This window comes from Loxodonta africana, chromosome 3, assembly GCF_030014295.1.
Source record: "Loxodonta africana isolate mLoxAfr1 chromosome 3, mLoxAfr1.hap2, whole genome shotgun sequence".
In the NCBI taxonomy this organism is placed as follows: Eukaryota; Metazoa; Chordata; class Mammalia; order Proboscidea; family Elephantidae; genus Loxodonta; species Loxodonta africana.
In genome coordinates, this window is record NC_087344.1 from 32,374,127 (window position 1) to 32,390,588 (window position 16,462).

General features: G+C 48.1%; 1 protein-coding gene across 2 annotated transcripts in view; it reads right to left on the reverse strand.

The window, feature by feature from the left end:
• HAUS8 (HAUS augmin like complex subunit 8) overlaps positions 1-15,287 on the reverse strand; it is a 32,984-nt gene extending 17,697 nt beyond the window's left edge. Inside the window, exons 1-4 of one of the 2 annotated variants that reach the window (XM_023552253.1) lie at positions 15,040-15,287; positions 7,702-7,766; positions 6,780-6,835; positions 553-711 (exon numbers count right to left, since the gene is read on the reverse strand). In XM_023552253.1, coding sequence (XP_023408021.1) covers positions 553-711; positions 6,780-6,835; positions 7,702-7,766; positions 15,040-15,068 — 309 coding nt within the window. In that variant the 5' untranslated portion in view covers positions 15,069-15,287. The remainder of the gene's footprint in view (positions 1-552; positions 712-6,779; positions 6,836-7,701; positions 7,767-15,039) is intronic. The other variant, XM_010593238.3, reaches the window with a different exon arrangement.
• Positions 15,288-16,462: the final 1,175 nt, after the last annotated feature.

The window sequence follows — 16,462 nt, forward strand, 5'->3', positions numbered from 1 at the left end:
GCATGGATGGCCAGACTACGTCTCACATACTTTGGACATGTTGTCAGGTGGGATCAGTCCCTGGAGAAGGACATCATGCTTGGTAAAGAAGAGGGTCAGCAAAAACGAGGAAGACCCTCAACAAGATAGACTGACACAGTGGCTGCAACAATGGGCTCAAGCATGGCAACAATTGTGAGGGTGGCACAGGACCAGGTAGTGTTTCCTTCTGTTGTGCACAGGGTCACTATGAGTCAGAACTGACTCAACGGCACCTAACAAGTGACACACGCAATAACATGGAAGAGCCTCAAATGTACTGTTAAATCAAAGACCACCACCTGTCTAAGAGTTTGTGGTACTATGGCGGTTTGCAGGTTGCTGTGATGCTGGAAGCTATGCCACCTGTCTTAGGCTGGGTTCTCTAGAGAAGCAAAACCAGTGAAACATATTTGCGTATATATAAATACACACAAACACATTCATTCAAGGAAATGGCTCATGCAGTTGCAGAAGCTGGCAAGTCCCAAATCCATGGGTCAGGTGTCAGTTTGGAGGCTCTTCCTGACTCACATGATTGCAGGGGCTGGTGAGCCAAGGCTGCTGGGTCACATCCCATGAACCAGAGGTCAGAGGATGACAAGTCAGATGCAGGATCCAAAGTGAGTAAGCTTTGCCAGAACGTCCATATATACTGGATGTAGGCCACACCCTCGAGGCAACACCCCTTACCTGAGATCACAAAACGGAGAATAATTAGAGAATACTGAGAATTACAGCCTAGCCAAGTTGACACATAACATTAACCATCACACCACTGGTATGTCAAATACCAGTAGGGTCATCCATGGTGGACAAGTTTCAGTGGCGATGCCAGACTAAGACAGACTAAGAAGAAAGGCCTGGCAATGTACTTCTGAAAATTGGCCAGCGAAAACCCTATGGATTGCAGTACAGCACTATCTGGCTCGCTTGCTTTGGACACGTCATCAGGAGGGATCAATTGCTGGAGGAAGACATCGTGCTCAGTGAAGTAGAGGCCTAACAAGGGCAAGGGAAGCCAGTGTCATGGATTGGCACAACAGCCACAATGATGGCCTTACACATGCCGGCAATGATAAGGATGATGCAGGATCAGGCAATGTTTCGTTCTCTTGTATATAAGGTCGCCACAAGGCAGACACTCCACAGCTGCTAACAAGTCAACAAAGTCAGATGCAAGAGACTACATACTGTGTGATTCAAATTAAACAACCTTCTGGAAAAGGCAAAACTGCTATTGTTTTTAGGTGCCATCGAGTAGGTTCCAACTCATAGCGATCCCATGTACAACAGAACGAAATACTGCCCAGTCTTGTGCCGTCTTCACAGTCATTGCTACACTTGAGCCCACTGTCGCAGCCACTGCGTCAATCCATCTCATTGAGGGTCTTCCTCTTCTTCATGGACCTTTATTTTACCAGGCTTGATGTCCTTCTCCAGGGACTAGAACCTTCTGATAACTTGTCCAAAGTACGTGAGCAGCGTTCTGGCTGTACTTCTTCCAAGACAGATTTGTTTGTTCTTTTGGCAGTCCACGGTATATTCAATATTCTGTGCCAACACCGTAATTCAAAGGCATTGTTCTTCTTCAGTCTTCTTCATTCATTGTCCAGCTTTCTCATGCATATGAGGCAAGTGAAAATACCATGGCAAACCTTAGTCCTTAAGGTGGCATCTTTGCTTTTTAACACTTTAAAGAGGTCTTTTGCAACAGATTTGCCCAATGCAACGCATTATTTGATTTCTTGACTGCTGCTTCCATGGGTGCTGATTATGGATCCAAGTAAAATGAAATCCTTGACAACTTCAAAGTTTTCTCTGTTTATCATGATATTGCTCATTGGTCCAGGTGTGAGGATTTTTGTTTTATGTTGAGATGCAATCCATACTGAAGGCTGTGGTCTTTGATCTTCATTAGGAAAGTGCCTCGAGTCCTCTTCACTTTGAGCAAGGAAGGTTGTGTCATCCGCACATTGCAGGTTATTAATGAGTCTTCCTCCAACCCTGATGCAGCATTCTTCTTCATACAGTCTAGCTTCTCGGATTATTTGCTCAGCATACAGACTGAATAAGTATGGTGGAGGGATACAACCCTGATGGATACCCTTCCTGATTTTAGACCATGCAGTATTCCCTTTTTCTGTTCAAGCAACTGCTTCTTGGTCTATGTACAGGTTGCTCATGAGCACAATTAAGGGTTCTGGAATTCCCATACTTCGCAATGTTACCCATAGTTTGTTATGGTCCGCAGGGTCGAGTGCCTTTGTGTAGTCAATAAAACACAGGTAAACATCTTCCTGGTATTCTCTGCATCCAGCCAAGATCCATCTGATGTCAGCAATGATATCCCTCATTCCACGTCCTCTTTTGAAACCAGCTTGAATTTCTGACAGTTCCTTGTCGATGCGCTGCTGAAACGGCTTTTGAGTGATTGTCAGCAAAATTTTACTTACATGTGATATTAATGATATTGTTCTGATAATTTCCACATTCTGTATCCTGTCAAATGCGGAAACTTGCAAAACCCAGAAAGCAGTTTTCTACTATGCATGTCACACATACAGTGTGACAGGGTGGAGTCTTACCACTTTTTTATCTCTCTCTACTAGTGGAATATTTTTGAGTTTTTTTTTTTTCTCTGATAGGTTTCTGCCTTACACCGCTTCCAGCATTCACAGGTTTTACTGCAGATTGCAAAAAAGAGGAAAGCTCTTAAAAATCAGGAATATTGCAATGTACAGCCACAAGGGGGACCTGTTGCCAGGGTTTCACAGCAGTGTTAGCCCTGTGGCATGTGCACCATGACACTTGGTTGAAGATCAGCCCCAGAAGTGAACCCAAAAGGAGTCCTTTTCCTCAAGCCAGGTCTCAAGTCACATTCTCGAGAACCTGCAGCCCACCCTAGGACCCACAGCCCACCCTAACTTGGAGGATGAGGAAAGATTAATAGCAGAAATGAATACTCCACTAAGTTTTATTAACCATAAACCAAGATTTGTGAAATCGAGGGGAAAAACCTAAGCTTTGCCTTCCCCTATTCTCAGGATATAAACACGGAAGCAGAACACACCACTGGGTCATCTATCAATTGCTTCCATTTAATATCACATGAAGCATTTTCTCACATCGTTAAGGATCTTTCAAGTTTTTTTTTAAATGTGCCATTTTCAGCTGCTGTCTGGAGGGGAAATGAGAGGGCAGAGGGGGTCAGAAGCTGGCTGAATGGACGCAAAAATACAGGGTGGAGAGAAGGAGTGTGCTGTCTCATTACGGGGAGAACAGCTAGGAGTATATAGCAAGGTGTATATAATTTTTGCATGAGAGACTGACTTGGTTTATAAACTTTCACTTAAAGCACAATAAAAAAAATTTTTTTTAAAAGTGCCATTTTGAGTTTTTTTAAGTCATTATTTATTTATTGTTCATTAAGTGAAAGTTTACAAATCAAGTCAGTCACTCATGCAAAACCTTACATGTATCTTGCTGTATACTCCTAGTTGCTCTCCCCCTAATGAGACAGCACACTTCTCTTCACCCTGTATTTCCATGTCTATTCAGCCAGCTTCTGACCCCCTCTGCCCTCTCATCTCCCCTCCAGATAGGAGCTGCCCACATAGTCTCATGTGTCTACTTGATCCAAGAAGCCCACTCCTCACCAGTATCATTTTCTGTCTTACAGTCCAGTCCAATCCCTGTCTGAAGAGTTGGCTTCAGGAATGGTTCCTATCTTGGGCTAACAAAACGTCTGGGGACCATGACCTCCAGGGTCCCTCCAGTTTCAGTCAGACAATTAAGTTTGGTCTTTTTAGAGAATTTGAGGTCTGCATTCCACTGCTTTCCTGCTCCCTCGGTGGTTCCCTGTTGTGCTCCCTGTCAGGGCAGTCACTGGTTGTGGCCGGGCACCATCTAGTTCTTCTGGTCTCAGGCTGATGTAGTCTTTGATTTACGCAGCCCATTCTGACTCTTGGGCTCATACTTACCTTGTGTCTTTGGTGTTCTCCATTCTCCTTTGCTCCATGAGGGTTGAGACCAATTGTTGGATCTTAGATGGCTGTGTGTTAGCGTTTAAGACCCCAGATGCAACTCTCCCAAGTGGGATGCAGAATGTTTTCTTAATAGATTTTATTATGCCAAATGACCTAGATGTTCCCTGAAACCATGGTCCCCAGCCATTTTGAGTTTTGACAAATGCATACACTTGTGCAAACCACACTCTCGTCAAGACATAGAATATTACCCCCCAAAAAATAAAAAACCAGTTGCTATCAAGTCAATTCCAACTCATGGTGACCCCATGCGTTACAGAGTAGAACTATTCCATAGGGTTTTCTTGGCTGAAGCACCTTTACAGAAGCAGATTGCCAGGCTTTCCTTCTGTGGTGCCACTGGGTGGGTTTGAACCATCAACCTCTCAGTTAGAAGCTAGGTGCAAACCCTTTGCGCCACCCAGGGACCTTACTTAAAATGCTACCATCACTCCAGAAAGTTCCATCCTGCCTTTTCCCAGACAACCCCCAGCACCCCCTTGAAAGGCAAACACTACTCTGATTTTTCTCACCACAGTTTGGTTTGCTTGTTCTAGGACTTCACATGAACAAATTCCTACCTTATGTACTCTTATCTAAGGCTTTCTCACTTGGCATCAATTTTTGAGATTCAACCCCGTAGTTTGCATTTATATGTTGTTGTCATCAGATGCTGTCAAGCCAGCGCCAACCTTACCTACAACAGAAGGAAACAATGCCCAGTCCTGCACCATCTTCAAGATCGTTGTTGTGTTTGAGTCCACTGTTGCAGCTATCGTGTCAGCCCATCTCATGGAGGGTTTCCCTCGTTTTCGATGACCTCTACCTTACCAACCATTATGTCCTTTATCAGCGATTGGTCTTTCCTGACGATGTGTCCAACATGAGCCGAAGTCTCACCATCCTCACTTTTATAGTTTCTTTTACTTTGTTAAAAGAGTATTCTACGCATGAATATACCACCATTCATTTATTTGCTTGCTGCTGATGGACACACATGCTGTTGTCAGTTTTAGGCTACTACAGAAGTAGCAGACACGGACATTCTTGAACAAGTCTTGTTTGTGGACACACGTAGTATGTCTGGGTCATAGGGCAAATGAATGTTTAGTTTTAGTTAGAAACAGTTAGGCTACTTTCCAAAGTGATTCTCAGCATTTTACATTCCCAAATATGTCACTTTGATGGCTAAGGTATACCTGACCCAAGCCATGGTCTTTTCAATCACCTCACATGCGCTGAAAGGTGGACAATGAGAAAGGAAGGCAAGAGAAGAACTGATGCACGTGAACTGTTATTTGCTGTTGTGTTGGTGAAAAATATTGAATATACTGTGCACTGCTGAAACAATGAATAAATCAGTCTCAGAATCAGAATGTTCCTTAGAAGCAAGGATGGCGAGACTTTGACTCACTTTAGACACATCACCAGAAAAGAACACCAGGTTCAGTAAAGTGTAAGGCCAACGCAAACGAGGGAAACCCTCCATAAGGTGCATTGACACAACAGCTACAATAGGCTCAAACATAGCAACGATCACGAAGATGGCACAGGAATGGGCACTGTTTCATTCTGTTCTACGTAAGGTCACTGTCTTAGTCATCTAGTGCTGCTATAACGGAAATACAAGTGGATGGCTTTAACAAATAAAAGTTTATTTTCTCGCAGTAAAGTAGGCTACAAGTCCAAATTCAGGGTGTCAGCTCCAGGGGAAGGCTTTCTCTCTCTGTCAGCCTTCTCATCAATCTTCCCCCCGACTAGGAGTTTCTCTGCACAGGGACCCCAGGTCTAAAAGGATGTGCTCTGTTCCCAGCTCTGCTCTCTTGATGGTATGAAGTCCCCTGTCTCTCTGCTCAGTCTTTCTTTTATATCTCCAGAGATTGCCTCAAGACACAATCCAATCTTGTAGATTGAGCCCTGCCTCACTAACACAGGAAACCCTGGTGGTGTAGTGGTTAAGTGCTACAGCTGCTAACCAAGAGGTCGGCAGTTTCAATCTGCCAGACATTCCTTGGAAACTCTATGGGACAGTTCTACTCTGTCCTATAGGGTCACTAAGAGTGGGAACCAACTCGAAGAGAGTGGGTTTTGTTCAACACGACAGCCACCCATTCCCCCTCATTAACATCACAGAGACAGGACTTACAACATATAGGAAAACCACTCAATACCAGGAATTGTGGCCCAGCCAAACTGATATATTTTTGGTGGGACATAATTCAATCCACAACAGTCACCATGAGTCTGAGCCAACTCAGCAGCAGCCAACAAGATTCCTAGAACAATGTATTAGAATCATGCTGTCATTTTTAATGGTTGTTTATTTCACAGGGCGGCCACACCATAGTTTACTTAACTATTCCTCTAATATGGGCTAGTCAAGTATGTTGTTTTTTCCACAGCCTTCCATTAAAAAACTGCAGGTATTTTTAAAATACCAACTCATGCCAAGGAAAATGTGCTGGGCACCTGGTAGAATTTCTGAACAGAATCCGGAAACTGAATTACTGGGGTGAAAAGCAGGATCAATTTTAAGTTTCAGCAGGGGTCATAGATTTGCAAAATGAATTTGTAGAGTGATCGGCCACTCACAACTCAGCTTTAAGAGCTAATGATCTCAAAAACAACTGGGCAAAGATTTCATGACGCTTCTGTCCAGCACACACTGTGACCAGCCCAGTGGACTTTTCTCAGAACCACTTTGAGAATGATTTTTAACAAATTGAGGGTTACCTTTTTGGATGTTTTCTTCTCATACTGCAAATATCTGGGTTCAACCATTCTTCCACCTGTGGGGAGACACACACAATCTGTTTATAACATGAACTATAAAAAAATGACCTTGAAGACCCAATGGGCCCAGGATCCCCACCCACTGGGAACCTGGGCAAACAATAGCAACAGAAGGAACTGCTCCTCCTGACACTAACAAATGTGCCCTTTAGCACTCTGGTACATTTATGGGTCAACTACTGTATGCAAGAACATTAATGGAACACCGGGTATATGCAAAGGAGTCCGTAGGTGGCACAAACGGTTAAGGGTTAAGCTACTAACCACAAGGTCAGCAATTCGAACCTACCCAGGAGCACCTCAGGAGTACAGTTCTGGAGTACAGCTTATGGAGTACAGTTCTACTCTGCACACACGGAGAGGTCATGAGTTGGAACTGACTCCACAACGACGAGTTTGGTTTTGTGTGTGTGTGTGTACATCCAAGAACATTTATCAGAGTTCAACAGGGAACTCTGGTCAAAGAATATTTGCTGGAGGTCAGATCAAACAGTGGACTTGGGGTGCAGAGGGAGGACAGGAAGCATCAACTCCCCCCAGTACCTTCATTCACTGCTCCTCCCTCCCTAGCTTACTCCCTGTGGTGCCGAGGCTCCAGGAGCCCCTCAGCCTGCCTAAGTCTCCTGAACCCACTCACCTGACACCCTCAACTTCCCTCACCCGGTCTTGCCCACTTCCCTGCTACACCTGCCACCCCGTGACTCTGCACATGGTCACTCCATCCTTCCCACCCTTCCCACCAGTGAGTTCACTTAGCTTGCCCTGCATGTCTACCTGGAACACCCACCTGGCAGCACTTAATGAAAGAAAAGTCAACTTTACAAAAAAACTGGATCGTGAGGCAGAGCCTGGCTTTGCTCACCTTGTACTCTTTTTCCTTTTGATTTGGTGCCACTGGGGGTATTGGAACCAGCTGCTGACGGCTTCCTAGAAGAGAGGAAGGTCCTTGCATCTCATTATGGATTGAACTGTGTATCCCCCAAAAGATATGGTGAAGTCCAAACCCCTATAACTGTAAATATGACCCTCTTTGGAAAGACGGCTTTTCTTCTGTTATGTTATTGAGGTCATACCAGAGTAGCGTGGGTCCTAAACCTAATTGCTTCTGAGTGGTGTCTTATAAAAGGAGCAGAAGAGACACAGAGACACAGACACAGGAGAAGAGGCCATGTGAAGACAAAACCAGATACATGCACAGGCCCAGGAACTCCAGATTGCCAGCAGCTACTCGAAGCTGAAAGCGAGAAGGAAGGATCTCCCCCTGGAGTCACATGCTGATTTAGGACTTCTAGCCTCCAGGACTGTGAAGAAATGAATGTCGTCCTATAAATGCAACACGTGTGGTATTTGTCACGGCAGTGCTAGGAGACTAAGGCACATCTCGTTGGGCAAGCGGCCACAATGGAGCAAGCGAGGTGCCTTCTCCAGACCAAACCTTGGGCTTCTCAGGGAGCCCGGTCCCAGTACCCCCATCTCCTGCCCATGCTGATCTCTGCAGGGCAGGGCCACCACAACAGGAAGAGCCCCGCTAAGGGGCCCCCAGGCCGGTCATACAGAGCAACATTAGTGTTTTGTGTCCCCCAAAAAGATACATCCACGTTTTAACTCCTGGTACCTGTGAACATGACCGTGTTTGGAAACAGGGTCTAGAAGATGTTATCAGTTAACATGAGGTCATACTGGAGTGACAAACCAAAACAAACCTACTGCTGTCAAATCAATTCTGACTCACGGCTACCCCATATATTACAGAGTAGAACTGCTTCATGGGGTTTTGTGTGTATCATAACAAATTATGGATAACATTGCAAAGAATGGGAATTCCAGAATACTTAATTGTGCTCAGGAAGAACATGTACATAGATCAAAAGGCAGTTGTTTGGAAAGAACAACGGGATACTGAGTGGTTTAAAGTCAGGAGAGGTGTGCATCAGGGTTGTATCCTTTCACCATACCTATTCAATCTGTATGCTGAGCAAATAATCTGAGAAGTTGGACTATGTGAAGAAGAACGGGGCATCGGGATTGGAGGAAGGCTCATTAACAACCTGTGTTATGTGGATGACACAACCTTGCTTGCTGAAAGTGAAAAGGACTTGAAGCACTTACTGATGAAGATCAAAGACCATAGCCTTCAGTATGGGTTACACCTCAACATAAAGAAAACGAAAATCCTCAAAACTGGACCAATGAGTAACATCATGATAAATGGAGAAAAGACTGAAGTTGTCAAGGATTTCATCTTACTTGGATCCACAATCAAAACCCGTGGAAGCAGCAGTCAAGAAATCAAAAGACAGTGCATTGGGCAAATCTGCTGCAAAGGACCTCTTTAAAGTGCTGAAAAGCAAAAACGTCACCTTGAAGACTAAGGTGTGCCCAACTCAATCCAGACCCCAGTGCCGTCGAGTCGATTCCGACTCACAGGGACCCTACAGGACAGAGTAGAACTGCCCCATAGAGTTTCCTGACTCAAGCTGTAGTATTTTCAATAGCATCATATGCATGTGAAAGCTGGACAATGAATAAGGAAGCCCAAAGAAGAACTGACACCTTTGAATTGTGGTGATGAATGCTGAATATACCATGGACTGTCAAGAGAATGAATAAATTTGTCTTGGAAGTACAACCAGAATGCTCCTTAGAAGCAAGGATGGCGAGGCTGCGTCTTACATACTTTGGACATGTTGTCAGGAGGGGTCAGTCCCTGGAGAAGAACATCATGCTTGGTAAAGTACAGGGTCAGTGGAAAAGAGGAAGACCCTCAACGAGATGGATTGACACAGTGGCTGCAATAATGGGCTCAAGAATAACGATTGTGAGGATGGCACAGGACTGGGCAGCGTTTCATTCTGTGGGACACACGGTCACTATGAGTTGGAATCGACTCGACGGCACCTAACAACAACCTTTATGGGAGCAGATGGTCATGTCTTTCTACTGTGGCACTTTTAGGTGAATAGTCGAGCCCAAATCATTTGAGCAAATCAGAGCCTGGGTCCTAATCCAGGGTGAGAGGTGTCCTTACAAGAGAAGAGATGAGGCACAGACACAGAAGAGAAGACCATGTGACAATGGAGGCAGAGACTGCAGTGATGTGGCACATGCCCAGGATGCCTGGAGCCACAAGAAGCTGGAACAGGCAAGGGGTCACGGCCCTGCAGACACGTTGATTTCAGAAATCTGGACTCTAGAACTGTGAGAGAATAAATTCCTGTTGGTATAAGCCGCCCAGTGTGTGGTATTTTGTTACAGGAGCCACAGGACACTATCTACGGACATGGCTGTACATCTGAGTTTGGAAAGGGACCAGAAGAAGAAAAGCTCTGTGAGGTCAGAGTATCACGGCCGAACGTCAAAGAAGACCTCAACTTCACCATGGGTACGCTAACATCTAACGACATCAACGTTTACGTGCCTACCGTACACCACTGGGGATATGGCAGCAAGCAAAAGACAGAGTTCCTTCCCAGAAAAGGAAGACCAGCACTTCCCTTCTCGGACACGTATGAAGACGAGGGCTCCAGGCCCAGAAAAGAGTGGGAGGTGTAGGATAAAGGTAACTCGGACACACAGCCACGGGAAGGGGCACTCCAGGAGGAGAGTTCAGTAAGGGCACAGTGGGAGAAAACAGAAATTAATCAGCCCTTTAAAGGGGTCGCTGGTGGCTCAGTAGTAGAGCTCTCGCCTCCATGGAAGAGACCTGAGTTCAAATTCAACGTACCTCATGTGCAGCCACCACCTACTTGTCAGTGGGAGCTTGCATGTTGCTGTGATGCCAGGCAGCTGTCAGTGGAGCTCCCAGACTAAGATGGACTAGGAAGAAAGGCCTGGCAATCTACTTCCAAAAATCAGCCCATAAAAACCCTATGGATCACATTGGTCCAATCTGCAACCAATCATGGGGATGGCACAGGACTGGGCAGTGCTTCATTCTGTTGTGCATGGTGATGCCATGAGTCAGGTGCCAACTTAATGGTAACTAACAACAAAGAAAATGGTTTGGGTGGAGAAGGTGGGCAGGGGTACAGGGTGAGGAAGAGGAAGCTGGGCCAGGCCACAACAGTTCTGAAGAGCTTAAGGGCTCAGACCTGTTTCTGTAGGCCAGGGGTCAGCAACCTTTTCTATAAGAGGCCAGAGAGTAAAACTGTCTGCTTTGTGGACCACAGTCTCTGTCATGATTACTCAATTCTGCCATTATACCACAAAAGCAGGCAGATGATACATAAGGAAATAAAACCTTATTTACAGACACTGACATTTGAGCTTCATACAAGTTTTATGTCATGAAATACTAGTCTTTTTTTTTTTTTTTACAATCATATAAAAATGTGAACACTGCTCTTAGCTTGCTGGTCATACAAAAACAGGAGACAAGCTGGCTTGGTCTGCAGGCTGTAGTTTGCCGACCCCTGCTATGGGCAATGAGGGACAAGGAAGGGCTTGAAGCAGGAGACAGACAAGGCGAACCATGTTTTCTGAAGACGAGTGGCAGCCAACAGGAAGATGGGCTCTAAAGTTCTGGAAGGGCAGGGACCTTTTTTGTCTGTTCTGCTCACTGCTCTGTTCCCGCCAACTGGTACAGAGTAAAAAACCAGTTGCCGTCAAGTCAATTCCAACTTCTGGTGATTCCATGTGTGTCAGAGTGGACCTGTGCTCCAGAGGGTTTTCAGTGTCCGATTTTTCAGACATAGATGGCCAGGCCTTTCTTCTGAGGCACCTTGGGGGGGGGCTTGAACCTCCAATCTTTCAGTTAGCAGCCGAGCACGTTAACCGTTTGCACAATCCAGGGGCTCTTCAACCAGTTGCCATTGAGTCAACTCTTACTCATGCGGACTCCACGTGTGTCAGAGTAGAACTGTGCTCCACCAGGGTTCTCAACAGCTGATTTTTTCAGAAGTAGATCACCAGACCTTTCTTCTTCAAAGGAGGATAACTGTTGTGTATTTGCAGAGTTGGGAAGAGTCTGTGTACACCCATGGGGCATTTGTCAAGGTCACCTCTCTGCTGAAGCATTCCCAAGCTTGACCATGTCTCACTCTGGAGGTCCCTGGACCACGGATGTGGCTGCCTGCAGTGAGCTGAGCGAAGGGAATCCTGCTGCTGTGACAACAGGAGCTGCATTCATTGAAGTCAGCCAAGTGCTGAGGTCTGATCTCCACCCCTAGGCTTGCCCCGCCTTGAGCCGCTGATGCCTGTTCCAGGCATCCTCCTCTGCCCACTCACCCAGACTGGAAACCTGGGAATCATCCTGGACTCTCCCGTACCCGTCGCTGGTGAGTCAGTGGTTCTGGCCTCACGGTCCCTCTCTCCTCTATTACATCAGGTCTCCTTCTGTTTCGTTTTGTTTAATTTGAGGTAAGATTCACTTAACATAAAATTAACCATTTTATGGTTGAATAATTTGGAAAAGGATAGTGAGAATGGTTGAATAACGTGAAGAATGTAATCAATGTCACTGAATTGGACATGTGGAAAATTGTTGAGTTGGCATATGTTTTGTCATGTATATTTTCACAAATAAAAGAAAAAAAAAACCATCTTAAACTCAGCGGCATTTAGTACATCCATAACCCTGTACTACTACCACCTCTATATAGTGCCAGGACATTCTCATCACTCCAAGCAGAAACCACATACCCATTAGCAGTTACTGTCTATCTCCCCTCCTCCCAAGCCCTAGGCAACCACTAATGCATTACCTCTGGATTTGCCTGTTCTGAACATTTCACATAAATGGAATCATACACTACGTGGCCTTTTGTGTCTAGTTTCTTTCACTGAGCATCATGTTTTCAAGGTTCATCCACATTGTAGCATGTATCAAGACTGAATTCCTTTTTAGGGCTAACATCTCGGGCTTCGTTATTTCATGACAGGAGTTTTATAGCAGCGTTCTAAGTTATCCCTCTGTCTTCAAGCCCGTGCTTCTACCCATCCATTCATCATCCCAGGGCCTCTCGGCTTCTCACTGCTGACACTTGGTTCCAGGTCATTCTCTGTGGTAAGAGCAGTCCTGTGCACTGTAGGATGCTAGCAGCATCCCTGGCCTCCACCCACTCGATGCCAGTAGCACCCCTCTCACCCAGCTGTGACAGTCAAAACTGTCTCCAGATACTGTTAAATGCCCCTTGTCGTTGCTGTTGTTTAGACAGCTCATAGTGACCTCCCATGTACAACAAAACGAAACACTGTGAGGATGGCCCAGGACCAGGCAGTGTTTCATAAAGGCCCCTAGGAGGGCAAAATCTGGGTTAGTACCCCTGGGTTATTCACACAACAAATATTTACTGAGTACCTCCTGCCTCCCAGACACTGGAGTACAGTGAGGGGCAACAGCAGTTGCTGCTGCAGAATCACTCATTTGACGTGTTACTGAACACTTACTCTGTGCCAGGACTCCCTGGGTGGTGCAGATGGTGAAAGCGCTCAGCTGCTAGCTGAAAAGTTGGAGATTTGAGTCCACCCAAAGGAGCCTCCTAAGAAAGACCACTGAAAACCCCATGGAGCACAGTTCTACCCTGACATACGTGAGGTTGCCATGAGTCAGGGTCGACAAGGCAACTCGTTTTTATCTCGCTTAAGCCTCATTTTCCAGACCAGAAACCGAGGCTTGAACAGGTCACCCTGGCAAGTGTCAGAACCAGAAAAGATTAGAGCAAGAGTTCTAGGTGTTACCCAGGGAACTACAGTCAAACTGGAAACCCCGGTAACATAGTGGTTAAGTGCTACGGCTGCTAACTAAAGGGTCGGCAGTTCGAATCCACCAGGCGCTCCTTGGAAACTCTATGAGGCAGTTCTACTCTGTCCTATAGGGTCGCTGTGAGTCGGAATTGACTCGACGGCAGTGGGTTTGGTTTTTTTTGTTAGAGTCAAACTAAACAGGCTCCTACCACAACTGTGGGACCTGGGGGTGGGGGGAGTCACTGCACCTCTGTGCACCCCAGGTACCTCACCTGGGACTTAAAGGTGCTAGTTCAAATCTCACAGGATTAGGGCAAGGATGGGTGGAGGAAACCTGAGTGATTTCAGTAAATGAAAGTTAGTAAGATCTCAGGGAAGTCCCTGGGTGGTGCATTTGGCTGCTAACCAAGAGAGTGGAGGTTCAAGTCTACCTCCGAGGCGCCTTAGAATAAAGGCCTGGTGATGTTTCCAGAAAATCGGCCACTGAAAACCCTGGGGAGTCTAGTTCGACTCTGACATAAATGGCATCACTGGGAGTCTGAGTCGAATCCACTGCCACTGGTTTTTTTTTTTTTTTAATAACTTAAGCTCCAGTGATTAAGAGCTTGGCTGCTAACCAAAAGATCAGCAGTTCGAATCCACCAGACGTTCCCTGGAAACTCTTTGGGGCAGTTCTATCCTGTCCCATAAGATCGTTATGAGTCGGAATCAAGGGGACAGCAACGGGTTTGGTTTTGGTTTTGAGCTCCAGGAGGGCAAGAATTTTCTATTTTAATTCCCTGTTGTACCTCCAGCACCTGGCACACCTCAGGTACTCAATAAGCACTGAGGGGGTGAAAAAACAAGACAAACGCAGCCCCAGAATCGTGCCTGGAACCTGATAAGCGTTCAACGTCTGTTCTTTGTCTTGTTCACAAATGACTTTCCCTTCCTGAGCAGGGATCATCTCATCTGTAAATGCAAAGGCTACAATACCAGGGTTGGGAAGACCAAAGGAGATGCGTTAACTCGCTGATTGTCCATAAAATAAAGACAATTCCACTATCAACGACCTATCACATTTTATGGGTCAGACACTTCTAAGCCCGTTCAAGTCTGGCACAAGCCCTTAAGTTGTATGGCGCTATCAGCCCCCTTTCGGAGCGGAGGACTGCGAGGCAGAGAGAGAGGAAGCTTTGGTCCAACGCTGCCCCTCAACGAGCGTGCGGCCCCAGAATTCGAACTCGCGTCCGGAGTATTTGAATTCATGGAGCCGGGATATGAACTCATGGCCCGGGATTCCAACACGAAGCCTCGGGATTCGAACTCACGGTCCCGTCGGGAGCCCGCGTCCCCCGAGCATGCGCAGAAGCCGCACGCCGGCCAGGGCCTGCGCATCCCAGGCGATCCCTGACAGGGCCCCAGCGGCCTCGCCTCGAAGACCCCACTACCCGACTCTACAGCCCCCCGCCCCCAGCCCTTGGCCGGAGTCTTCCCGCCGGGCCCCCAAATCCAACCCGGCGGAGCCCCAACTTACCCGCCGCCGCGCCCTGAAGAATCCGCCATTTTCCCGCCTTCAGCTCGAAGTGTGGCTAGTCGAGGCTGGACACGCCCCCACGTCCCATTCAGGAGCCGCAGAAGGGGTGGCAGCGCCCCGCCGGCAAGCACAGGCTGCGGGCGCAGTTTGCGTCCTCTGGGCGTGTACCTCCCCCGCCATCCTTCATACTTGGTCTCGCCCACAAGCGTGAGGAGTAGGTGGCGGGAGGCGGGCTTAGGGGGCGTGGTTTATTTCGTGCCGCCCCCGAGACGTACTGGCGTCACGCCCCCGGCTCAGCCCCTCCGGAACCCGGAAGCGGGGGAGCGGGGGGAGTGGGGGGAGCGGTGGGCGCGGCGGGGCGGAGCGGCGGCGGAGCGGCGGGTGGCCGGCGGTGGCCGGCGGGCGGGTTGCGGGCCCGGGACCACGGCGCGCGGCGGCCGAGGCCCAGGTGAGTGCCGCGCGCGCGCGGGAAGGAGGCTCTGGCTCGGGGCGCGCGCCGTGGGTGGGGGAATGTCTGGGGAGGGGGCTGGGCTGCGTGTTAATGGGGGACGTGGAAGCAGAGGCGGAGGGGGCGGGAACGAGACTGGGGGTCTTGCAGCGCTGCGGGGTTCGGGTCGGATGAGGGCGAAAAAGGAGGAAGTTGATGGGGACTGGGTGGCCCCGATGGGGTTGGGGGTTGAGATTAGGGGTGGGGAAGGCTTGTGGCTTTCAGCAGCTTTTCGAGAAGGACGTGGCTTAAGGGGGGAGTTGGGGGGTCGCAGGAAATGGGGCTGGGAGGGGGAGGCAAGGAGGCGGAATGGAGAGGCCCGGGCTGGGGAAGAGGTGCAAGACAGCGGGTGGGGGGAAGGAGTACAGAAACAGCTTGGGGGCGCTGCCGCGGCTCAAGGGCTAGAGGCAGGGTGTACGATGCTGAGAGTAGCGCCTGGCACCCCGGGGATGCGCAAAAGCGGGAGGTCTGAGCCCACTGGGGTGGCCGCCTGTTTTTGGGGAATGGGCACGTTGAGGGAAGAAAAGAATATAAAAGCCATAGCAGGAACTAAGAGGAGGGCCTAGAGAGGAGGAAAAGAGAAGGAAAGGGCCAGGGTGCCCCTGGAGAGTTTGGGGAGCAGCCCTAGGGGATCAGACCCCTACCCTCTTGATTCATCCCCAGCTGGGTGACTGGACCCATCTCCCGGTCCTGAAAACTTAAACGGCCATGCCACTCTGCTCCTAAGACAAATCTGCTGGAGTCTGTGTTCCAGCCTGGCTGCAGGGTGAGGAAGGAGCTCTGGGGTCCCAGCCTGGCTGCCAGTGGGGAAGGAGCTGCCAGCCCCCGCAGTAGGGCCGGAACTGGGTTTCAGGATGGGGGGAGCGGGTGTGAGTTTACCTCTGTGGGGTTGCATCCTTGGACTTAAATGGGTAAAACAGCAGACAGGAAATCTGT